Below are 25667 nucleotides of genomic sequence, written 5' to 3' on the forward strand. Positions count from 1 at the left end.
CTTGCACTCCATGTGGGTGGTACCTGAGCTTGGGAAAGGGTTTGATTGCGGCAAGCTCATCCTTGGGGTCCTGAGACCCCCTCTGAGGAAGGGTGAACTGACCATACTAACTGGCTGTCCTCACTTAGATGGAGCTCATGCCGGGGGAATCCTAGGGTTAAAGTGTAATATATAAGGGATAAGCGATGTTCAATAAAGAAGGGTCTGTGTCTGTTAAAAGTTCACTCTGGTTTCTGTCTCTTAGTGATCAAAGAACTCTGGGTGTAGACCATCTCCTGTTCACAGCGATTTTATTTTAGCAGGTGCAGCGTCCCTCCCCACACAGCGTGCTGGGGTGTGGTGGTATCCATGCGACTGTCCCTGCTCCGGGGAAGGGAAGAGTGCACCCTTGCATGGACCAGGGCCGGAAACCCAGGGGATACTTACCATCAATCTATGCACTCAAAGTGCCTGCTACTATTTTTTCAAAGCAGCCTGCTGAGAGTTAATGACCTAATTGAAGTTGTGCACCTGCTAACGGTGTAATAACTAGGTCTGCCTTCAGCCACTCCATTTGTAAGCACTACGCCTGAATGAATGGAAAAATGAACGCACCTATGAAGGGGCTGTGAAAAGGCTCAGTGGGGATTTCTTTCTGAGTCTACTGTGGCCAATCCTGATTGGTTTGGAGATGCCTGTACTGTTTCATCTCCGATCAGGGGCCTATCGGTGCAGTGGTACAGTTTTGTAGTTTAGACTTGTTAAAAGCAATGCACTCATTAGTCTGGACACACCTTTTATTGTACGTTTTGAATGTATGGTTGAAATGTTTGACACTGTGATGTTTTGATAGTCTCCTCCTCACACTGACTGTCCCTTTGCAAGTGCGTAATAAGTCACATCTCGTGTACATCTTCCCATATCTGCTACCGTTGCAATTAATTCTATAATCTGTTTTATTTCTATTAACCAGGAAGTTGAAACCTATTTCTATGAAGGATTACTGAAATGGAGAGAATTGAACCTCACACAGCACTTTGGTATGTATTTGTACTTGAGTCTGTATAGTCTCCAAAGCTCCTCCTTTGCGTCCTTGTGTTCTCCTCATCTGGCAAATAGTGCTAGACTACCATTGAATGTAACATTTCACGCTACCATCCCGGTGAGGAAGGCAACCAAAACACAAGAAACGCTAGGGAAACTTGAGGAGCTTCACAACTTGATTGCAAGTGCAATTATGCAGTTAGGCTCAGGAGCTCAGAGCTCAGAATGTTGACTACAACATCAAGATTGAATCTTAAAAGCATCTGCCTTCAAAATAGAATGTCAACCGTCCAAAGTGAGGATTCAGTTTATTGGCAATGTGTTTGTGGAAGCGTCTGTGGCAAAACATGCCAGTTTGTCTTCCTGTGGTATTGGATCCACCCTCACTGTTTTTGATAGACAAGTTTCAGCATTTGAATTGGGCTCCTTGTTCCCTTGATGTTCCTGTTATAACCCTCGGGGTTCATGTGAGGGGTCCATCAGTATAGGTCTGTGATGACGGAAGGGCACATACTTGATTTTGGAAAGTTGGTGATTCCATTTCCTTCAGGCACCCTTCTGTGCACTACAAAACCTCCTATTTACTGCATGGTGTATATAGAAAATTGCTCCTCCAGCAGGGCGACTTGCCAAGAGCTGCACTATTGGTATGTCAGTGACCAGTGTAAGGAAGGCATGGTATCAACAGTAAGACGGACACAAGTGACCACAGTTCAAGGGTGTTTATTGTTCTCAAGCATGGGGGCTGGCGTCGGACGTCCACCTCAATGAACCCTTGGTGTTGCCTGTTTTCTTCCCGTCGCCTTCGTCGCCGGCCGAAAAGACTTTGCACTCGCTGGATGTGGCTAGAGCGCTGAAGTTTTACGTGGACCGCACAAAGTGTTTTCGGAAGACGTCACAACTTTTTGTGAACTTTGGACCTGTCAATCAGGGGAAGGCTCTCTCAAAGGCCTCCATTTCCAGATGGCTCTCCGGCTGTATCATGTACTGTCATCGGTTGGCAAACCGACCCGCTGCCTGGCTGTCCGAGAGCCCATTCCACCAGAGCGATCGCAGCTACCACGGCGTTCCTATCTGGTGTGCCCTTGCTGGACATCTGCAGGGCTGCTACGTGGAGGTCGACGCACACCTTCACGAAATTCTACTGCGTCGATCGGGATTCCAGGGAGGAGTCCAGGGTCGGCCAAGCAGTGCTGCGCAATCTGTTCGCCTAAGGTGAGCCTGGTGAGGAGGTAAGAATTGCTTAATGTTGAGTTTGATGTAATGCTTAATGTTGAGCATTTGCCACCTCCCGTGGTTGTGCATGTGTGTACTGCTATGTATTCTTTATTCATGAGCATGTGAATCCATGCTAGACCCCATGCTGGAGAAGGAACAAGTTACTTACCTGTAACTGTTGTTCTCCAGCATGGGTCTGGCATGGATTCACATGCGAACCCTCCCGCCTACCCCTCTGCGGTTCTTCACTTGGTCATACTGCCACTTCACGTGCTACCATATCTGAAGATGGCTGCCAGAGGCGGGGCTTAGGTAGAGGGCAGTCATTGGCTGTGGTCAGTATGACGCAGAGATCAGTGATTGGTTACTACTACGAAAGACAGATCAGAAACGAAACTGATACTGATTTTTTCTTTACCGAGGATTCCCAGCCTGACGACGGGGAATATTCATGAGCATGTGAATCCATGCCAGACCCATGCTGGAGAACAACAGTTACAGGTAAGTAACTTGTTCCATCTTTCACAAGGGTGAGATAAACACCTACCTAAACCGAAATCGACAGATGGGAGCAAGCTACGAACATTAAATAAGGCAGTCCTAGTGTAGTCTTGTCAAATTAAAAAGGGCCTATACTAAAAATGCAATTGCCAATTCTTACCACTAATTTGCAAAATAAGGTGGGGTGATGTTCATGAAAAGAAATGTGTTCACAAAATGATAAGCCACAATGTTCGGGCCGCTGGCATCCCTTCCCCATGGTTTCAACACAGGACAAGGCGGTTCACTCGAGCATAGCACACACTCTGGCTTCTGCGGCACGAGGATACAGTTCAATTTTCACGGTTCAAGACCTTCTGTGTCCATGGTTCTTTACTTCTTGCAAGTCTTGTGCCACAGAGGGTCTGGTATACAAAAACAACACTAACATTTTTTACAGCACTCAATTTGGATGTTCACCCTGGATGCCCCTCAGCCGGGTTCAGATCCTTTTCAAACTATGTTCAGGTAATTCTTTCTCGGGCAACTCAGTTACCCGGGCCCTTTCAGCCGGGCTTAGGTCCCTTTCTTTCACTCAATTAGTCTCCCTCAGTCTGGCACGGACCAATTGTGATGTACTATCAAAGACTTTCAAATGTGCACAGGGTTTAGCTTGACCCGTTGCATGACCACTTCAATCTCAATATTCCTTTTTCTCAAACTGCGCATCAGTTGGATACCTAACAGAGACTTTCGAATGTGCACCCACGTGGCACCGGACCACTCCGTGTATGGTATCTTTTCTTGCCCTCCCAAAGTTCAATTATAAAGTTCAACAACTCCTTTTGGTTTCCAGTTATATGCTTGTCGCTCTTTGCAAACGCCTCACACACTGTTCTCTTTGTACAATGCTGGTATGGTATCAGCCTCTCCGACTCACCGGCTGTGCTGTCTTTTCTGATGCTGCTTTGTTGTAGGAGCCAAGGACAGTACTACAGCGACAATAGCTCCTCCCGCATTGGTTATCGACGCGGGAGAGCCCCTGGTACCTCCGACACACACTGTATGTTTGGTCAGCCTTAGTTCCTGGTCTTCAGTTTCTTACTTTCCAAGACTCGCAAAAATAATGGTTTTTAGAGGTCACGGGTACTTCCCTCCTTGCGACTCTCTCTGGTCTCGCTGCCTTTCTCCTTGTATTAAACTGCCATCTTGGAACTGCTGCTTCCTTTTGTGTTTTCCCTCGCTTAGAGTCTGCTTTCGTGCTCTGCCTTTTATCTGTGTGGGAAAGTGTGATGGAAGTCAAATGTGTCTAATAATCCGTAATTGCCTGACCATGCCTCACCATGGTGTTGGAACATGTCAGGTATACGGCTCTGGTGTTAGTTTGTTGACGCTCACGGTGAAATGGTCGGTGGAGCATTTCTGATTTGCTGTGTTAATGACATTGATCCATGTAAAACCTTTTAGAAATGTAGAAATATTCTAACTAGCATATACTAAAGCATTGAGATTTTTAAAACCCTCCAAACACTTAACAACCTACTCATCCTTATTTATAACACATTAATTCACTTTAAACACTTACATTCAATATTTCAATTTGTGCAAAGCTTTGTAACTTGTACAACCTTATAATTAATGTTACCATTTAAACTATGGAAACACATTTTGGAGTTTTAGAAAAATTGCCAGATTTTTGGTCGAACCACCAGACAATCCGTAAACCTTAAATTGAGCAACTCTTTGCATGGCTATGATTTTGGAGAATTCCTTTTTGGCTGCTCACAGATACTTGTTAGTCAGTATGGCTGTTTACAGCTGTTTGCCATGCAGTGGACTCAGTACATTGTAAACTGAGAAGCTTACCCCGGACGTCTGACCATGATGCTTTGGGAAATCTCTTGTCCCATGGATTTATGCCTAATGTTTTTGGGGAATGGTGCATCAGAACCCTACAGCATAAGTGCATTACCCTTTTCTTTTCGGGATGGTGCTGGTCTTGTTCTTTGCACCCGTAGGGCACCAAACCTTCAGCTGTTATTTGCCTTGCGTTCCCCTCTGTTATTGCATGGCTCTTAAGCATTCAGATCATGCTGCCATCCAGACATCCCATCACAGCCTGCCTCCTGGGCACTGCCGTACTCCAAACGTTCCTGACCAGTGACTGCTTCCCTAGCCATCTGCAGAGTCTGCCTCCCAGCCCTTTTGGAGTTTGCTTTCAACCTGCTCACTAGTCACCGGAGCCAGTTTGCTTGTTTACCCAGCCCAGGGAGGCAGTCGGTTCCTAGTCCCCCAACATGTCCTGCCCTATTAAGCCCCCCTGCACCTCCCTTTCCACATCTCCACCATCCTTGGAACCCTCTTACTTTCCATATGCAGCCTTGACCTAAATGAAACCCCAATTGTTTCATGCTCAAACTCCACCTCCAAGATAGACCAGCCTTGGAGTCCCCTATGTTTTACGCTCATGTCTTTTGATGCTTGGGGCATTTTTCCTTGCCGGCCCCTTTAGAGATCTCTTTGGGGGCACGACTCTTATGTTTGTTGGGTCTATTGGCATTGTGCCCACTAGTTTTACCGGGCCAGTATCGTGACCCAGGCAGTTGTACTGGTGCTGTTTGGCGGCGGTGTATTTGTATTTATCAGAGAACAGGGTGTCCTTTTGTACTGGGATAACGTACAGAGTAGGCAATAATAGAGGGTATTGAATGACCTATACCAGGTGGCGAAGGGGCAAGAGTGGCAACAAGTATCGGGCCACAGGGACTGTAGAGTATAATACTTCCAACATTGAGAGCCTGAGGCAAGAATGGATACGTTTGCAAATGACGTAGAGTGGTTCTGAGAGCAGCATGCAGGGGAGGGGTATAGAAAGTGGGGTGGGTTAGGAAACGCCTTGCATTGCTAGAAGGTGGAGCTTGAGCCTCCTTTCGGAAGAGTTCCAGTGGTGTGATGTCTTTGATGGCTGTGGGAGAGCATTCCGATCGAGTGGGGCAAGTAGGGAAAAGGAGCGAAGGCCCGAGGATGCAAGAGTGCTGTGAGGTGCATTCAGTGAGGCAGTGTAGTGCAAGACCATGGGTGGATTAACAGGCAAGTAACAGGAATTTAAAGAGGGGGGTGACTTTACATGGAGAGTCATCCAGCATTCTGAAGGTAGGTAGCGGTGGGGGACGGGGGAGAAGTATCTGGGTAGATTGAAAAGGGTTTCTGTTGCAAAAATGAGGACTTTCATGAGGGGAGCAAAGAGTCAGGACAGGGTTGCAAACAAGCACAATGAAAGGGGGTCCAATAGGAATCTATAGATGAGAAAGGGGATCTTTCCTAACGGTCTACATATATAATCATTATGTTACTATGTAATAGAGGCTGTGGGGATTACAGGGACTGTTCATGGATTATCACTGTGGATTCTGAACATGACTAAGTGATGTGTTTTACTTGTGTGTACCGATCCCTTTTACTCCCCACCCCTTACCCCCACTCTCCTGGCTGCCTACAAGGATCCTCTACTGACCGGGAATACAGCTCTCAACATAGCAGAATCCGCCCACTACACTACTCCCGTTTCTTCTCACTACTCGCACCGTCACAAACTAATTATATCCATGACCATAATTGGCATGTCTCCCCCTCACCATGAGAACTGTTGTTTCCTCCTCCTACCCCCATCAATAATTTTTCCATTGACTGGGCTATTTCACTCTCTTAATATGGACTTCCTCTTTAGGTAACTGAGGCCTCTCCCTCTGTGGCCTTTCGTTAAGTTCTTCCCTCCAATCTCTCTGAAATTGGCAAGTTCCTCTCTGAGTTATCTCACTTGGTTTCTCATAGTCTTTTCTCCTAGGCTGCCAATGTTTAAGAATAGTTCTCCTTTCCAAACCTTCTGGGTCCTCCCCACATGCAGGTTCTTGCTTTCTCAACTTTTCATATTCAACGTGACAGTCAATTGATAGCGTTCATCTGGTCCCCGTAGCCTCCCCTTCTCAGAATTGCCCGGTACCTTCATTCAGCGCATGCTGATGATTTACCATGCCCACCTTGGGATGTATCTGCTACGGCTTCTCGTCACGTCAGTTTCTTCGCTTTCGTTGTGGGCTCTGCTTTCAGTGCTTTCTGGACGCTTGGCACAGGCGTGTCGAACGTAGGCTTCATTACTCGCTTTCGCTAAGGTTTTATACTGGGTCCCAGACCCGCTTTGGCTGTCCCGTGGCGATGCCCTCAATTGCGAGGCTCTGCTCGCATTTAGGCTTACAGCGGCTTCCCCACTGGTCTCTCTGACAGGCTCCTGGTGTCTTTGCTCGGTTTTTCCTATTCTGCGGGCTCTCGTTGGCTCTGCGGGTACTCTGCTCCACCACTCAAGGCCATGTATATGTCTGAAGGTTTATCCAACGTATTGCTCTCTCTTCTTCCATATCTGGTTTGTTTCTTTTACATATTGTCTCGTGGGAAAAGGGGCGTGTTGTTTCTATTCATGGTTTGTCTTCTGTCCTGCATTACCCGAAGCCAATAGATATGAATCAATATTAATGATGTTTGGGGGCAGTCCCATGTAAGCAGATAGTTGGGCTAGTATAGGTAGATCCATGGAGGAATGGAAGTCTTTGTCCCCTTTAGAGGAGTCGCTCCCAGTGAGGTCCCACTTGTCCAGACCCCTAGGGAGTGTCTTGCTAAACTGGCTCACCTCCCTAGCATCAAAGGTGGTGGCTTCCATCCTGGGGAGAAGGGACACACACCCTAGATTCGTCACACTACACAAGTAGAATCGGGAATATCCCGAGCTGGGGGGCGGGGGGCTGTATGATATGGCATTTATAACGCGCCTGTACAACAGTGTTTTATAGGCGCGACAAGACAAGGAGGGGGAAACAAAGGGGGGACAAAATAACGATCTTACTAGGCTGTGTGTCATTCAGATCATGCAAGTGTGGGGAAGGGGAGACGTGCCAGGGGAAGGGGGAAGTGCAGTTAACTCGCAAGTGCAGCCAACGGGTGGCACATAAGTGCAGAGAGAAGGGACTGTAGGGTTGAAAAAAAGTGCTGGGGAGCCCGGAGGCAGTGCAAGGGCAACTAGAAATGCAGGACCCTGGGCCGGACGTTACAAATACCATATCATATCATATCAGAGGGTGACTAGGTGACCAGTGCGCAGAGAAGTCTGGTGCATCAGCAGGGGAGAGGAAGAGAGAAAACAGAAGTGAAAAGGAAGGTCTTAAGTTGCTTCTGGAACCAGACGTGGTTCTGCTCAGGTTTGAGAGGCAAGGAGGCCCCAGCCGAGGAGACGGATCTGCCCCCCAACTCTCTGCTTGGAGAAGCGTCTGACCCTCAGAGAGTTGGAGGTGGATGAGCAGAGAGCTCGAGAAGTAAGATGTTTTTGAAGAGAAAGTTGGAGGTAGAGCGGTCCCAGGCCCCAGAAAGCCTTGTGGACGATGCAGAGGGTCTTGAACTTGATTATTGCAGCCACGGGGAGCCAGTGAAGAGATTTCAGAGCTGGAGAGATGATCCCTGGGCTTGAGGCCAAGGACGAGTCTTGCAGTTCCTTCACTCTCACATCTCAGGAACATTAAGATGGCTCAAACCAAGATGGAGAGAGTGACGGAACCATTAATTGAGACGAGTGAAACAGTTTAGACCCTTGGGGAAGGTGCTAATCTGCCTTTCATCTAAAGATCTCCATGAAGCAGGACGTGTGTGAATAATCTCCTGCCTTATGCCTTCTGAACTAGGAAAACGTGAATGTGTGTTCAGATTGAGCCCTCTGTCTTGGGATATGATCCAGTCTACTTGGTGGGACAGAGTTAGTTTAGTTATCTTTTAGAAGAAACTGAAAAGGTAATTTGTGTGAACTGATTTAATAGTGTTGGTCTGACAGGGTGATGTCATTTATATGAAACTGCCCACATGTGAATAATTGATAACTAATGTGAACGGAAGCGAAAAGAGCATTGTTTGTTTTGTATCCCCATATGTTATTTATTCAGCGGCATACATCTACTCAGGCTGGTGTCCAACCTTGACCCCCAAGTATCAAAATGAATGGAGTAGGACACCCGCCCCCCCCCTTTTCCTTTGTTTCCAACACCCATTGTCTATGATAGTTTGTCACATCACAGTGGCTGGGCCCTATGCATGTGTCTAATTGGGGGTTCCCCATACTAATATTGACACACACCCCACCACCCCCGGGCTATTATTTTTTCCATGCTGTGGATCCCATTGCTTTTATCGTCATAAAAGAATTCCACGTGGTACTACCTTCTCAACCTATTGTGGCTGAGGATCCCTTACCTCCAAGTCTTTATACGCTGAGGATCCCCCTTTTCCATTAGAAAAACAGAAATGCACAACAATTTCAATATCTAACCCACCTCCTATCCAATCTATACCTTTCCACATCACCGAAATCCTTTCCAATCTATACTTTACCACATCACCAAATGTCCTATCCACCTGTCATTGACCTTGTACTCCATCCATTCACACATCACATACAATAATACACACATGTCCCCGTCTTGTTATCTCTTACAAGAGCCTACTTGCTTGTCCGTGTTCACCCGAATTTTCTCCGTTACGTGGTCCAATACCAGCCTGTTCTTCTCTTGAGCACGCCTCGCTTCAGAGAGCAGAGAGGATTTCTATTAAAATGGCTGTAAGAATGGCATGTAAGAATGAAGTTTAATCTTACAAATGAGGATGGTAACAAAGGACTCTGGTGCCTGAACGGTCTTCTCCTGTCCCTATTCTCGTTCCTTCCTGCCAAAGTAGTCTCAAGCAGGGGTTTATATAGGTCTGGTTTGCCATGGTGATGTCACTGGAGCTGGATCATGACTACAGAGAAATCCGTCCTCCTTCCATAATAGGGATGTTACAAAGCCTTCTTTCTTCATTGTCAGCAGTTTTGTCAGGGCATGCTTTCCTCCATTTTGTGAACTATGCAAAAACACACTGCAGCTCTGCAGACTTTTACAAACCTTGAGACCTAGCCCAAAGAAAACTAAACATTGTTATTTATGTACAAACATTTCCATTCATTTTATCTATATTTCCCTCATCCTGCTCGTTATTGGGGTGCTGTAGTTTCCTCCACACTTTATACTTCTAATTTATCCCATTCAGCATTTTGGCGCACAAAAACATGAGTCCTATTTTTAACTCGCATGGACCCTTGATGAACAGTGGACACCTGGTGAGTCAGTTTGTGCTGGTCATAGTGAAGAACACAGCACACTAAGCCTCTGGTCTATTTAGATCCCACAGGCTGCATTCCTTCTGGGAAGGAGGGGGCGTTTGACTCCTCCATAGCACTAACTAAGCTTTTAAAATGCCTGGGATCTGACATTAAAGATCTATCCAACTAATAGTTAATTGCGCTCTATATTAGACAATAACTACCTTCTTCGGTGCTTGCCTATGTCTGTGTATTTGATTATGCTTGACTTGAGTCACACTTGCTCACCCACATCGAAATTCCCATACCAAGGTAATCTTTTTCAATATTGGTACTAAAGATCCATGGGAAAACCATTTGCATGTGATTCCATAGCGGACTGGTTGGCCCTCCATCACACTCAAAAGACAGGTCTTTCTCGCATAATTATGTGTGCGCGCGTCGTCTTGCAGGTTAATGGGAGACCACAGCAAAATCAAGAGCCACCCTCCCCCACTTCTTCCCACAATACTCCTTCTTTGCTTGTGGGTACATCCGCTCAACCCCCAGTGTGTCCTAGCGTCCTGCCCAATTGCTTTGTGGCTCTCCACACCCACCATCTCTCTCCCCCTTTTTTGCTCTCTGCCATGCTTTTGACCTCTCTTCCCCCACCCCTTGCATGCTCCTTTCGTGTCTCTGCAGACGAAGGAGTGAATTCGGGCATACACTATTCCGGACAGGCTACCATTCAAGAAAGGCGCACTGTCAGGAATTCTTTTTCAAGCAAAGTGGTCGAAGTGGGAAGAACACCCTGACCCTCTTTATGGGGCAACTCCGGTACGCTGTGAAGTTGAGAACCACAGACCTAACCTCAGGCTTTCTCGGGCATCTATCGGCAGGTGGAGAGAGGCCAGGTAGTCTGAGTCACTGATTTGTCTTTGGCAGCAGAGATTACTGTTCTGTGTTTTCCAGTTTAGATCTACCATAGAGTGAAAATGACAAAAGCCTCTGCGCGGACAGCTTAAGCGCCCAAGCTCTGAGGTACGCAACACGATCATCCCAGCAGTGTACAGATAACATTTCAAGCTAATTCTCACGGCAAACAAATTACGCCGACTCATTTTGTCGAGGTTGTTTTTAGAAAATGTTATTCTTTCATTACACCTATTGAAAATGTGACCCCTAAATCACTTAATGTTCTGTTTAATGTTGCTTGCATGCATTCCAGTACACATTTTATGCTACAATGATTACTTTTTTTCTGAATCTTTACATGGGCAAATTCCATTTGTATGTAAAGCGATCTAGGAGAAATTGAAGTGTGAATATTGATGTAAAATGCATGTTGCATTCATTGGAGAGGGTTAGGAGACCTGCTTTTGGGTTAAGTTAATGTAAACGTAACCAGTCTCTTTTCTTTGTATACAGTGGCGTTCTACCGGGAGGTGTGCACCAAGTGCCAGTCCTTCAACCAGTTGGTGCACCATCAGAACCTCATTGTGCAGAGCCTCAAGACCCACCTGCAAGTCAAAAACAGCCTTGCTTATCAGCCTCTGCTGGAGTGAGTACAAACTGTCTCTCTCTCAAAGAATAGCATGGCCTAGATTTGCCAGGGGTGTTTAGTAGCTGTTTGTGTGTGCTGTACATGTACCCAATTCTACACCTGCCTTCGGAACGATTATTTCAAAAACAATTGTATGTGTATTTGGGCTGTTCATCCTTGGTTTTAAAATGTCCTTTAGGCAGCACGGCCTAAATTAGTTAGTAATGACTGATTTATTTTTAGATTGTTTTGTGTGCCATGGAGCTGGGGCAACATTAGTTACAAGGAGGACCATGAAATGCACTTTCCTGTCAAGGCAATCTTTTTTTGGCAAGTACAATGGGGCATGGTAAGTATCTTGCGCTAGTCAGGAGTAAGCGTGTCACTTTACCTTGTGGCCACGTGTGGGGGAAATCTGCTGGTCTTCAATCTGCTGTGCATCTTCGGAGGTCCTGCCCCTTATTCTCATTGAGTCCAGGGACTCATTTAGCGGTTCTCGGGCAATGGTAGCACCGTGCCCTGACTTGTGAGGGCATTGTTTGCTGCTGGCTGCGGACTTTAGTGTCCCCTGCAAGAACATCGATTATTTGCTGACTATAATAAAGGTGTCCCGTACAAACCGGACGAGGTTTTGGAAGATGGGGCCAGGTTTCTGTGATCAGGGAGAGGGACCAGTGTAATGTGCCTGACCAAATGCCTGTCTCGAGCGGGAGTGTGTAGTAATCAAGAATGATCCTTGTACCAGTGAATAACTGCAGAGACCAGGGACAAAAGGAAAGTAGCTCTGTTTCCTAATTAGTCTGGGGAGGGTAGGAGCTTAAAGGAACATGTGGATCCATGCACTGATCTGTTTTCTCACCGTCGATCTGGATACATTCCTACAGTTGGGGTTCCAGTGGGACAAAGCTCCTAAAGGTGTAGAAAGTTGCTTTTGGAACCCTGGTTACCATGGCGCTGGATATTGCAGTTTCCAGTTGGTTAATACCCTAAACTGTGTCGCCAAGAATTCAGGACACTGTTGTTGGCTTGAGATGGGTCGTTTTTAATGGTTGGTTGGTTTGGTTACGATATTTGCCATGGTTTGCCAGAAAAGATTGTGTACAGTTGCATATACACCATATGCTGTTTGTATGTCTAGAGTGCTGACACGTGTTTCAACCTAGGTCCTTTCTCAAGGCTGTGCAATGGTGTGATGGTCATAGTGGTACCAAGTATGGTGGGAAAGTGCCGTGATAAACATGTTTTTAGTGGTGATGTGAGTACATGTTACGTTTGTTTTTTTTTTGGGCAGTTGTAAAGTTACAATTTGAGAGTTGTGTACATTGTAGATAATACATGGTATGGCAGTTCACATTTGACATGTGTACATTTGACAATTGGTGGTGAGCCGTGAGTGGACCGAGAGCTATGTGCGTGAAGGGTCAAAAAAATCAACGAAACAGTCATAATAGTAAGCAGGATATCATATATTGACAATTGCCAGAAAGTTTAGCACAAGGAGGGGAGAAAGAAGAGGATGCGTTAGTAATGGGTCAGGCATGGGAGCAGTCTTAGGTTAGTCAGAGTCTGTTTTTACTGTGAAGAAGTGGGCCCAGTGGGCCCTGGGTATTTGTAGCTGGTTAGCTTCTGTATGGACAGGTAAAGGGGATGCATTAGGGGCAGTTAGCCTGGCGGTCTATGGGACTGGAAGAACATGATTAGGTGCAGGGCCTGATGGGGCCAGGTGGAGGGGAATACCGCTCTGCAGTGTCGAGAGGAGTCGAGTGGTGGATGGGCAAGTAGGCTGTTAGGTCCAGGTACAGTGGTAGGCACCCTAGTAAGAGGGTTGCTGGTGCGGCCTCTGTATGAGCATGAAAAGTGGTCCTGGGGTATCCTGGTTAGTCGTTGGCCAGCAGTGGCTCTATACAGGGTGTAGGTAACCCAGGTGGGGGCAGCGAGTGGGCCGGAGTGGGTTCTCGGGATTGGCAATGGGGTGTGCGACGGCTGGTGATGCGGGCAGAGCCTCAGTCAGTTGCCAGCTGTGCAGTGTGCACATTTTTGGGCTCCCAGTTCTGGAGCTAGTGTACCGGTGTGCCTTCTCCGGCATGGCAGGGTGAGATGTGGCGGCTATGCCGTGGGATGAGACCCCGATGGAGGAGCCCATGATGAGCGGCGGCTCATCTTGGCAGAGCCCAAGTGTAGTGGCGAAGTGGGAGTGCAGGTTAGCCCTTGGGGGGGTGGGGGGGGGGGAGAGGGGGTTGTGTGTGTGTGTGTGTGTGTGTGTGTGTGTGTGTGTGTGTGTCGCGGCCGTGTGGTGAGCGAAACAGGGGCAGCAACGTGCTGGGAGGTTGCCGCCATATCAAGATAATTGGGTGTGCAAAGAGACTGGAGCAGCATGGTGGGGGCGGGTTGCGTTTGACCGTGTAGTAGTGCCCGGTGTTGGGGGGGGGTGAGAAACATACAGGCTTGGTTAGCCATGTCTCCCGTTGTTCTACATTGGGGAAGGCGCGACGGCCGGGTTGCACTTACCTAATCCCGGCAAGGCTGTGTGCAGCTGTCTGCGAGGCTCACAGCAATCGACTGTATGGCGAACCCGTGCTGCCGCTAGGCTGGAGCTTTATTACCTGCACTTTGATAGGCGGGAAGCTAAGACCAGTCTGTTGTGTGCTGATTGGCTGTTTCCAGCAGAGTTGTGAGGGACGCTGATAGGCTAGGGGGTGAGGGGCCTGTCAATGTGGATTGATATGTGGGCGGTTGGATAGCTGGAGCATAGTGCTGGTGAACTCACATATATCAGAGCACTTAACCTTCCTTTTAATGGATACGGAGTATTGTGCAGGACATGGGTGTATGGGCAATTGCTGGTGACTGATCCTGGATTGGGTGAGGAGGGTGTTCCCCCAGATGAGCGGGGGGCTGTTGATGGGACATGGGCACTTGATTGTGACTGGTGCCCCATGGATTAGAGTTTGGTGGTCCCCTGTTAGGAGGGGCTGGTGATCAGCCATAGTTGGTAGCGCTCGGTTGTAAAGCTCACCTGGTATCCACGGGGACGTCACTCAGCCTGTTCTGACCTCTTACGACCTCAAACCCTTCCCTGTAGGCTATTCGACTGGAGACTGCGCCTGAAACACAGGATTGGTAGAGTTTAACTCCCTATTGTCTCTGTGTGCTTGAGCCCCTTCTTTCCAGGGTCCAACCCTTCCCTTTGATCCACAGCTCACCTTGTTTTCTTGGAAAGTGTGCTCTCCATCCTGCTTTCAGCGCAGGGGCGCGTTGATTGATGCGGGCTCGTTGCTGCCTAGTTACTTCACTGGCAAGAGTCTGACAGGTAAGTATAATGAGTCTTTTGAACAGTTCTCTAACTTCGTTCCTTTACTTCCTTAGATGATGGCCGGCGTCCGGGGATGGCGACGTGCTGCTGAGATGAGTAGCGCTGAAGGTGAGTGAGAGCGTGATGCGACCCTTTCGTATTTGTATTGAACAGAGTTCTTTTTCTGTGTCTTTTAGGTGCTGCAACGTTTTCAGCGTGGATGCCGGTTATGAAGAACAAATGCGGCGAGTAAGCGTGGTATGCGGCGCCTCTAAATGTTTCCACGCTAACCTGGAGTGTCTTTCCCCTCTTGCAGATGGATGAGAAGTTCCGGAGACAGTTCCCCCAGAGCGGCTGGGATTCAGGTAAGCGTTTGAAGCTCGAACAGTATTTAAAAATAAGCAAAGATTTGCAGAAAGCTTACTAATCCCTTTTTTCTGTTCTTTTTCTTAGGAAGCGGCGTGCCGGGATGGGAAAGACACCGCCAAAGATGCCTGCAGAACAGAAGGAGCGATGAATGATGGGCAGAAGTGCTGCAAGGTAAGGCTGTTCCTAACAGTGTTCTTGTTCTTGCAGGAGCTGAGCGCAGAAGAAAGATGCAGGCCTACTGGAGACCGATTCGAACATGGTGAGTGTCACTCTGCAGGTGCAGAAAACGCAGAGCATGTTTCTCAGCATGGGTGTGGCTTAAATAGTCTCTGGGTATCCCAGGTGTCTCTGGGCTGAATCACACCCAAAAGACTAGACTGCTCATGCAGTTCTGGGAACCGAAATATGTGGGGGCATCCATCTTGTCCCCATCAATGCACTGCAAGTCCAATCCCCAATGTTATCCTATGGGAGTGAGTGAGTCTGGTGCCACAAGCGCCAAGTGGGTCTTTGGAGGGATGGAGAGGCCCTTGAGGGCCATGTAGGTGATCGTGGCCTGGCTCCAGCCTGACATCTTGGAGGGCTGGGGACATGAGGGGCAGGAATCATGACATCGGTGGCCGTCATGGTCCTGAGCAGTCGGTCTGGCGACCCGCGTAAGGGTGTAATGTTGCCCGTGGCGAGTACTGGACCTAGTGCACTAGAGATGGGTACCCATCCAAGGAGTGGTGGTTGTGGGCTAATGGATTGGTGAGCCGGCTGTTGTTGGAGCAGCGACGGGTGCATTGGTGATGCTCATCGCTTATAGTAGAGGTCGTGTTGCGTGTTATGTTGCAGGTCCCGCAGTTCTGTGGTGGCTGCATGGTTGGCAGGTCTGTTTTGTCTCTGTTGGGGAGTTGAGTTCATGTCTCAAGGCTCCCGGGCAGGTCCAGTCTGTCTCTGTTGGAGAGATAAATTCCTGTCTTGAGGCTCCTGTGTCGTCCCAGTCATGACCTGTGTGCAGTCGGAGCCTGGATGGTCTAGAGGGCTGGGGGGATTGAGGGACAGGGCGGCCCATGGTTGATAAGGGAGTGGGTGTTGCTACATAATGTCCTGAGGAAGGGATGGGATTCATAGAAACACATTGAGCTCATGGTCCTTGTTTAGTCCAAGACGGACATTCCTGTATTTACAAATGAATTTTGCCTCGCGTTGTTGGAATCGTCGCTCTGTCTCCTCCTCTCGGTTCCCCCGTGATGATTTCCAGTCCTATGAATCTGATGTCCTCCTTTTGTTCCAACTGGTGGTTTTCCTGCCAGGGCTGGGCCAGAGGTTATTTGGACCCTGGCTAACTAACCTAAGACTGCTCCCATGCCTGACCCATTACTAACACATCCTCTTCTTTCTCCCCTCCTTGTGCTAAACTTTGTGACAATTGTCAATATATGATATCCTGCTTACTATTATGACTGTTCTTTTGTTTTTTTAGCGCTTCACGCACACAGCTCACAATTCTCGGTCCACTCACGGCTCTCCACCAATTGTCAAATGTACATATGTCAAATGTGAACTGCCGTACCATGTTTTATCTACAATGAACACAACTCTAAAATTGTAACTTTACAACTGCAAAAAAACAAACGTAACATGTACTCACATCACCGATTAAAAACATGTTTATCACAGCACTTTCCCACCATACTTGGTACCACTATCAGCATCACACAATTGCACAGCCTTGACAAAGACCATAGGTCGAAACACGTGTCGGCACTTTAGACATAAAAACAGCATATGGTGTATATGCAACTGTACACAATCTTAACCATGGCAAATATTATAAACAAACCATTAAAACAACCTGTCTCAAGCCAACAACAGTGTCCTGAAATATTGGAGACACAATATAGGGTATTAACATACCAACTGGCAACTGCAATATCCAGCGCCATGGTAACCGGAGTTCCAAAACCAACTTCCTGTTTCTAAATTACTAGTGAGTTCATAGTTTAGAAAGTAAACGCACTGGATCGATCCACTGGCACATCTTAAGCTCCACCATCCTCTCGCCCAACTGTCACTCTAGCAACACGTGCATCGCTCGAATGCTCCATTCTCTCCATAGCCCACTTAGTATTCATGACCTCGCAGAAGCATTAATACACATTGGAACAGCTTTTGTCTCATGCAAAAGTGTATGCAACAATAAACACAAAAACAATAGAAAAGTACCCGTTGCCACCAGCTGGCGGGGTCGTAGACAAGTGTCAGAGGTGTATCGGATTGGGAGGAGTAGGGGGTTGAGAGGTTGAGAATAATCTCTTTCCTTAATTAAAGTATTCAGACATCTGCAGCCTTCCCAAACCAAAATGGCAATGAGGAATAGATTCCTGGAGAAGAAAGTAGAAGGAACAAGGATTCTAAGCTGCCTTCATCTCTTAAGTTGAAGTAACCGGACGTGTTGTTGGGGTCTCCAGGTTAAAGATGGGCCCTAACCAACTGGACCTGGAAATAACTTGTGGAAGTTTGGTAGTTTGGTGCTATTGAAGGAGAGAAGGGAAATCTTCATTCAAGACCAGTGGGAGCACAGCGGTTTTATACATTTTGAGACTAATATATAAAGTTAGACTAGCTCAAGGAACTTGTGATATGTGGATATGTATATAAAAATTAAAGTCGGGCAAGATATCAAGTACTAATAGTGTTGTTAAATACCTTCATATATGAGGGAGGGAAGCAGAGCTGTACCTTGTGTGTGACTGGCCGCTTGCGGTACAGTCTTCTGCAGCCGCTCTCTTCCCGAGTGCCTGACCTTACCGTGGGTGTGATTGAGATGGACCAGGCTGTGTGTTGGAGTGAGCGCAGCCAACCAGGCATCGTGCGTGCGCACGAGGAGTGCATGTAGACTCAATGGTGGTAAAAAGGTGCTTGTTCGTAGAACTAGCGCGACGCAAGGCAGCATGAACTAAAGATATCTCTGAATCGGCAGGACCAGTTCCTGACGTAACCACACCAGCATCTTATTCCTCAAGGCGTCCTTTGGTTCATACCTTACTGGGGCCTCCACATTTGTGATATGTACTTTTCTATGGTCCATTGCAGTCTTTATCAAATAATCTTCGGAGAGTGGGGGCATACAAGTGTTTCCAATACACAAACTCCTAGGGCAGACTGTGTTTAAGGTTCGTAATATCCTGGTGGGCATGGTGTACAGAGACCTGGACCAACTCTCCAGCTCCAACCCGCAGCATTGACCGCAATGATTGTGATCGCTGTCCAGTTATGATGGGTGTGATTGAGGACAAAGCTTGCGGGTTGGAGAACACTTTCTGCTGTTTCATGAGTTATTAATCGGGAAGTTGTGCCATATTCCTTAACTCAAGAGTTATTTGACAAACATTGTCCCTAGTATCCCTGGTGTTTATGCCCTTATCATCCACTAAGGATTCATTTATGCCCGTGGGGCCAAATGACTAGGATCTCATTGGGTTATTTGTGTACTTTGATTTATCCTAACAGTAAATTGATCCGTTTGGCAGGATTTATCTTCCTTTTGTCTGGATGAAATTGCAATGCAAGCTTATGCAACAACTCTCCCAAGAGCAAACATCTGTGAAAAGTTTGCATTGATTAAGCTCCCTAATTGTCCTTTTCTTTATTCTCACCCATTGTTTGGGACAAATATGACCTCATAGATTAGTTTGTCCATCTCTCCCCTCCATCAACTCTGATGAAGACGGCAGAAAAAGGCTGCAAAGTTGCTGTCTCCATACTTTCCACTGATGATTGGTCGGGCGCTGTTTCAACACTATTCACTTTAGATGGGTCAAGGGCGGTCAGAGATGACATTAGGAAGTCGGACTGCCAAATACAGCTGCTTATTCTCAGAGGGGCACCTCAGCTCTTCAGGTTTAACAGTTAGCTCAGTTGATAAATCCCCATTGATTGAGGGAGTATCCTGAAAACGTCCGGGGTAATCCTCCTCGGCAAAAGGACATGATCTCATGCCCTGCAACTGCTGCTTCCTTCATGCATACAGTGCCAGTACTTCCATTAAGTGGCTATTTCTAGACAGAGGCGTCTTGCATATAGTCGCCAGCTTTATGGGCATTTTATTAGCTTTAGCTCTCATGATGGGAATTATGAACACATTTATTTTTATTTAATGAGCATTTGTATGGCTCCTATACATCAAAGTGTTTCCAGGCGCCACAAGAAAAGGGGGATACAGGGGTAAAGATAACCGTAACAGCCCTACTAGGCCTTGTGACATTGCAAGTGCAATAACAGGAAGTGCAGGGAGAGGGGAAGGGAGAAGTGCAAGGGGGAGTGGCCAAGGGGCTGGGGAAGTGCTAAGGGAGGCCCAAGAGAGTATAGGGGTCAACTAGTGCAAGGGAGGGGAGGTGGACCAGACTCAATAGGCTAGTTGGGAAAGGGTCCCCGAGGGCAAGTGCTGGTAAGGGGGAGACTGGTAAAAGGAGGGCCTGCCCCAGTAGGGCTCATTAGGGACAAAGGCTACCAGTCATAGAACCAGGTGGAACTAGCAGGGGAGAGGGAAGGAGGAGAAAAGGAAGGTCTTGAGAAGCTTCTGGAATTTAAGGAAATCCAGCTGAAGACGGGGAGGGGCTGGAAGGCCGTTCCAGAGGGAGGCTCCTGCCGAAGAGAGAGATCTACCCCCCCAATCTCTGCTTAGAAAAGCGCCTGACTTGCAGAGTTATGACCTATAACGTATTACTGTTTGCTCTGCATTGTGGTAAACTAGGGTGTTTTTCTCCCCTCGCAGGATTCTCAAACTTAGGTGGCCCTGACCTACTACGCATTACTGTTTGCTCTGCATTGTGTTAAACTAGGGTGTTTTTCTCCCCTCGCAGGATTCTCAAACTTAGGTGGCCCTGACCTATAACGCATTACTGTTTGCTCTGCATTGTGGTAAACTAGGGTGTTTTTCTCCCCTCGCAGGATTCTCAAACTTAGGTGGCCCTGACCTACTACGCATTACTGTTTGCTCTGCATTGTGGTAAACTAGTGCCCTCCACTCACTTCCTGTCTGCATACTCGTGTCGTCCGCCTCCCATCCTACTCCATGGTGCTCTCTATCTCGCCTATCTACTCGAACTGCTTCTCCATTGACTATCCTGCTCTCCTCACTAAATCCGGTAGGAAAAAGTTTAAAAAGGACATCCTGGTCTCCAACCCAGGCCTCCCTATCGCTGACACCTACACGAGCGCCTGCTCCAAGGAAACTCTCACTGACATTCTTTTTCGTGCCTTCACCTGACCTATGGACCCTTCACATGGTCGCTGTGCTCTCTCCTTTCTCCACCTCTCCCATAAATGGTGGCACCCGTTGGGATGTCCTCTTGGCCCCTTTCCACTCCTCTAAAGCCATCATTAATGTCTATGCTAACGGGACCGTCTTGGTCCAAGGCCCTCAGGCCAACCTTCACCTCTTTGATAGACGCTTCCCATGCCTCATCAACTTCCTCTCCGCTCCCGCTGTCCCCCCTCCTCTGTCCTCTGCTACCTTGCCTCTCCCCTCCCTCCCTGCCCCTTCTCTTGCTCCCTCTTCAACTCCTTCTCTAACACCTCCGCAGGGCGTACCTCTGATCTGTACCCCTCCCCGGAAGTTTTTCAAGGATGGCAACCTTCTCCACATTGCCACTCTAAACTCTCGCTCTGCCATCAAGCACCCCTCTGATATCTGTCGCCTTCTTGAGGAACTGGACCTCGACGTCCTCGGTCTCACTGAGACTTGGTTCACTGCCAGCTCTGCCACCAGCTTTGACACACTCCTACCTGACGGCTACAAGATCCTCTCCGTGCCCAGGCCCAACCGTTCAGGGGGTGGTGTTGCCCTTATCTTCCCTGAGTGGATTCCTGCCACTGTCACTCCTACGCAGACCTACTCCTCTTTTGAATGTCTTGTCTGCCGACTTTCTCTCTCTCCTAGCCATTCCCTTACCGTGGCTACTATCTATCGGCCACCTGGTCAAATTTCCTCCTTCCTCTCTGAGTGGGCTGACCTCTCCTCCTCACTCCTGTCCTCAACCACCCAACTCCTCTTTCTCGGTGACTTCAACATCCACCTCGATGCCTCCTGTCCCCCCACTGGTCTCTTCCGCGAACTCTGCAACTCTCTCTCACTCTCTATTCTCCCGTCTGGGCCTACTCACTCTGCAGGGCACACTCTTGATGCTCTGATCTCTTCTGACCTTCCCCTCTCCCTCCCTCTCTCCACTCCTCTCTCTTGGAGCGATCACTTTCTCCTATCCTCCCACCTCTCCCTCCCTACCCCACAGGCAAAGCCACCCTCTTCACTGCCACCCACCTTCTCGGTCATCCGACCCATGAAGCGCGTGTCAGCTGAGGCTTTCGCTGCTACCTTCTCAGCCCCTTCTCCCCCCTCGGCTGACTCCCACCCTGACGCAGCCCTCTCCATGCTCTATTCCTCTATATCTGATACTCTCGATATCCTTGCCCCCGTCATGAGAATCCGCCTGAAGCCCAAAGCCAAATGTAACTCCTGGTATGACTCGGATCTCGTCACCCTAAAACGCAAGTGCAGGGTGGCAGAGAGGAAATGGCGTGCTTCATGTTCATCCTCTGACAAACTGGCCTGCCGCCTGCTCCAAAGGCAATACCGGCTCTCCGTTCTCACCAAGAAGAGAGCCCTTATCCAAGCCCGCATCTCTGAGGCATCTAACAACTCGGCCGAACTCTTTAAAATCTGCAAGGAGCTGGCCAACCCTGCTGTAGTCTCTACCTCTCCTGTCCCCTCCCAGGCCCTCTGCACTGCACTGGCCTCGCACTTCATCTCAAAAACTCAGGACATCCTGTCCTCGCTCTCCTCCTCTCACCTCCCTCCCTCTCTTCCCTGCTCTTTCTCTTGCTCTCTTGCAGCCGCCCCTCCGCCCTCCTTCTCTGCTTTTCCACCTTTTTCTGCTGATGAGGTTTCCAGACAAGTCCGATCTATGAAAACCTCGTCTAAACAGGTTCACCCCTGTTCCTCCAAAACCATCAAGGACCACATCGACTCCCTGGCTCCTGCCCTAGCTGACTTTTGCAACCACTCATTCGCCTCTGGAGTCTTCCCATCCCCCCTCAAGCACTCCCTTGTGCACCCCCTCCTCAGGAAACCCTCTTCCGACCCCTCCTGCCCGGCCAACTATCGCCCAATCTCTATTACTCCCTTCCTGGGCAAGCTCCTGGAGAAACTGGCCATCTCCCAGCTTAACCTCCATGCTGAATATGTTGGTAATCTTCATGACCATCAATCCGGCTTCAGAGCGGCCAGAAGCACGGAAACTGCTCTCCTGAACATCCGTGAGGACCTGCTCCTGAACCTCGATGCCAACACTCCCTGTGTTCTCATTCTGCTCGATCTCTCCTCTGCCTTTGACACTGTCAACCATGCCATCCTGCTCAACCGTCTCCGTGATAACCTGGGTATCACTGGTCAGGCTCTGGCATGGCTGACCTCTTTCCTTTCCGGTCGACCCTCCCAGGTCCAAATGGGCTCCTTCCTCTCTGACATCTTTTTCTCCACCTGTGGTGTCCCCCAGGGATCCAACCTCTCTCCCTGGCTTTTCAATCAGTATCTGGCACTCCTTGCCCACCGCATCGCCACTCTCTGCCCCCACTTTCAGTGCTATGCGGACGATACCCAGCTCATTTTCAGGCTACCCTCGGCCTCCTCCTCTCCTTCCCTCATCTCCGACTGTCTGTCTGCTATCCAGGAATGGTGTGCCGCCAATGACCTCTGCCTTAACGCCAGTAAGACTGAGATTCTACTCATCGGCACACCCACTCCTTCCTTTCCTGCAGCTCTCTGGCCGGCCTCCCTTGGCCCTCTTCCTGCCCCTACCTGCAAAGCTAAAAACCTCGGGGTCATCTTCGACTCCACACTCTCCTTCTCTCCTCATATTTCTGACGTCTCTAAGAAGTCACACTACCAGCTGCACCTCCTCAGAGGTATTCTTCCCTTCCTCTCCTTCCCCCAGAAGCTCACTGTCTCCCGAGCCCTGGTTCTCTCAAGGCTGGACTACTGTAACAGCCTCTATCTTAATCTGCCTGCCTCCACTCTCCGCAACTTATCCAGAACAGAACTGCGAGACTTGTCCTTGGCCTCAAGGCCAGGGACCGTATCTCTCCAGGACTGAAATCTCTTCACTGGCTCCCAGTGGCCGCGAGGATTAAGTTCAAAACCCTCTGCATTGTCCACAAGGCCTTCTGGGGCCTGGGGCCACAATACCTTCAACTCTCTCTTCCTAAATATCTGCCTTCACGAGCCCTTCGCTCATCCGTCTCCAACTCCCTCATGGTCAGCCGCTTCTCGAAGCAACGAGCTGGGGGTAGATCTCTCTCCGCAGCAGGGGCCTCCCTCTGGAACAGCCTTCCTGCCTCCCTGAAACTTGAGGAGAACCATCTCCGGTTCCGGAAGCACCTCAAAACCTTCCTCTTCGCTTCTGCCTTCTCTCTCCCTCTCCCCTGCTATACCTGCTAAACTCCCCACTGAAGTTTGCACTAAACCTGCATCTGGGCCACTCTGTGACCTCGGTCCAGGGCCCAGCCACTCTCCACTTGCACTGCCTCCCTGGCTCCCCCTGCACTGTGGGACTGTCACTGCATCCCTACAGCCCCCTTCCCAGCACTTGCTCTGCACTTACCTCGCACTTGCCACCAGCTGGCCCTTTTATTATTATTTATTATTTTATTACGCAACTTACCTTGTACTGCACTTTCCCCCCCACCTCCTCCCCCTGCACTTTCTCCTTTTCCCCTTACCTCTGCACTTGCGCGATCTGAATGACACCTGGCCTAGTAGGATCGTTTGTCTGTCTTCCCCTTGTTTCCCCCCTCCCTGCCTCGTCGCGCCTTGAAACACTTGTGTATAGGCGCGTTACAAATACCATATATCATATCATATCAGTTAGAAGACCGACAAATTATAGCAGGGAGGTATTTAGAGAGAGAGTGTTTGAAGTAGTGTTGTCCCAGGCCCCAGAAAGCCTTGTGGAGGATGCAGAGTGTCTTGAATCTGATCCTAGGAGCCAGTGGAGAGATTTTGGGGCTGGCGAGATGCAGTCCCTGGTTTTGAGGCCAAGGCTACGTTTTGCAGTCCTATTCATTATTAGTTAAAGACGGTGGAGAGAGGAAAGAGGCAGATTAAAGAGGCTATTAACAGTAGTCAAGCCGAGAGAGAACCAGAGCTCTGGAGACATTGAGCTTCTGGGGGAAGGTGAGGAAAGGGAGAATGCCTCTGAAGAGGTGAAGCCGAAAGTGAGATTTCTTGACATGATCAGCGATGTGAGGTGAGAAGGAGCGAGCGGAGTCAAAGATGACACCCAGGCTTTTTGCCTCAGAAGAGGTTGAGGGGAGGGGGACCAAGGAGGGCGGCCAGAGAGTAGGGGGTACGAAGTGGGCAGGAGTCCCAATGAGAAGGATCTGTCTTATTGGCATTAAGGCAGAGATTGTTAGAAGTACACCACGCCTGAATAGCAGTCTGGAATGAGAGCGGAGGAAGAGGAGGGAAGCTTAAAGGAGATTACAGTGTCGTCAGCATAGCATTGAAAATGAGAGAAGGAGGAGGATCAGAGGGGCAAGGTAGCCGCGGCAAAAGGATAATAGGGCCTCCGGCTACATTAAAAAAATTCACCAACCAATACTCCACATTCCTGTTAGAGAACATACAAATCCCGGTAATTCCTGCTGTCAATACCCTAGTGGTTCTACCCAGTGCTCCAGATAAGATTTTGAGGTGGGAGTATTTTACGCATGGTTTTTCAAATTAGAGGGTAAATGCAATTTCAAGAGAGTAAAAATGAGTTTTCTTCTCTTCAAGAGAGTAAAACGTATCCAACATACACCCAATGCATATGTAAAATCAGACCCAGAGCCCAAAAAAGTTGTAGATCAAAGTTGTCTGGCTTGGCTTTAACCATTTTATTATACTTGTGGAAAATATTCTGCCATAAAATAACTTACAAGTACCTGATACTTACACAGCTTCATTTTCAAAATTCTAGAGCCTAGAAACTCTGTTAAGAACTACTATAGATTGAGACTGATGTATTGCCTACAGAGGGAGTGTGAGTAAGCAATTGTTGGCATATGATTTACTTACGGGAACTTGCACATATCATTTTAGCAAAAGTCACAAACTGCTAATCTACCTTTCCCGCTGTCTGCTGCAGGAAATTAATGTGGATCGCCAGACACTATAGTTAGCAATATCACTTCAAATAACCAAAAAGTGCATGCAAGCTGAATTGCATTATGGTAGGCATATTTATAGTTTTACTGGTTTGTTTGTGTACAAAGCCAAAAACCATAATTCTGGCAATTACAGTTAGGAAGAAATGCAGGCAAGTGCATAAGTTGAAGACTGGTCCCAAAGACCTACTTCAACACTAAAGTGTGTGATCCTGGACAAATACTTTTGCCACTGTGCCTTTTGTAGCAAAAATAGAAATTGGTACTACAAGTGATTTTATTTCCAACTAGTTACTACTAAAAAAGCCTGACTGGCCTCTGTTCCACTGTTCGACCTGTAGCATTAATAGTAGTGACCATTAATATAATGGACATGACAAAGTTTGTCTCTTGGCTTACTCCTT

The 25667-nt window shown here is 48.2% G+C and overlaps 1 protein-coding gene across 1 annotated transcript in view; it reads left to right on the forward strand.

The window, feature by feature from the left end:
* UTP20 (UTP20 small subunit processome component) overlaps positions 1 to 25667 on the forward strand; it is a 1390303-nt gene that overhangs the window by 61758 nt on the left and 1302878 nt on the right. Inside the window, exons 3-4 of the mRNA XM_069629877.1 lie at positions 953 to 1019; positions 11297 to 11429. Of these exons, the coding sequence (XP_069485978.1) occupies positions 953 to 1019; positions 11297 to 11429 (200 nt within the window). The remainder of the gene's footprint in view (positions 1 to 952; positions 1020 to 11296; positions 11430 to 25667) is intronic.

Source organism: Ambystoma mexicanum, chromosome 12 (genome assembly GCF_040938575.1).
Source record: "Ambystoma mexicanum isolate Mex_15411 chromosome 12, UKY_AmexF1_1, whole genome shotgun sequence".
NCBI lineage: Eukaryota > Metazoa > Chordata > Amphibia > Caudata > Ambystomatidae > Ambystoma > Ambystoma mexicanum.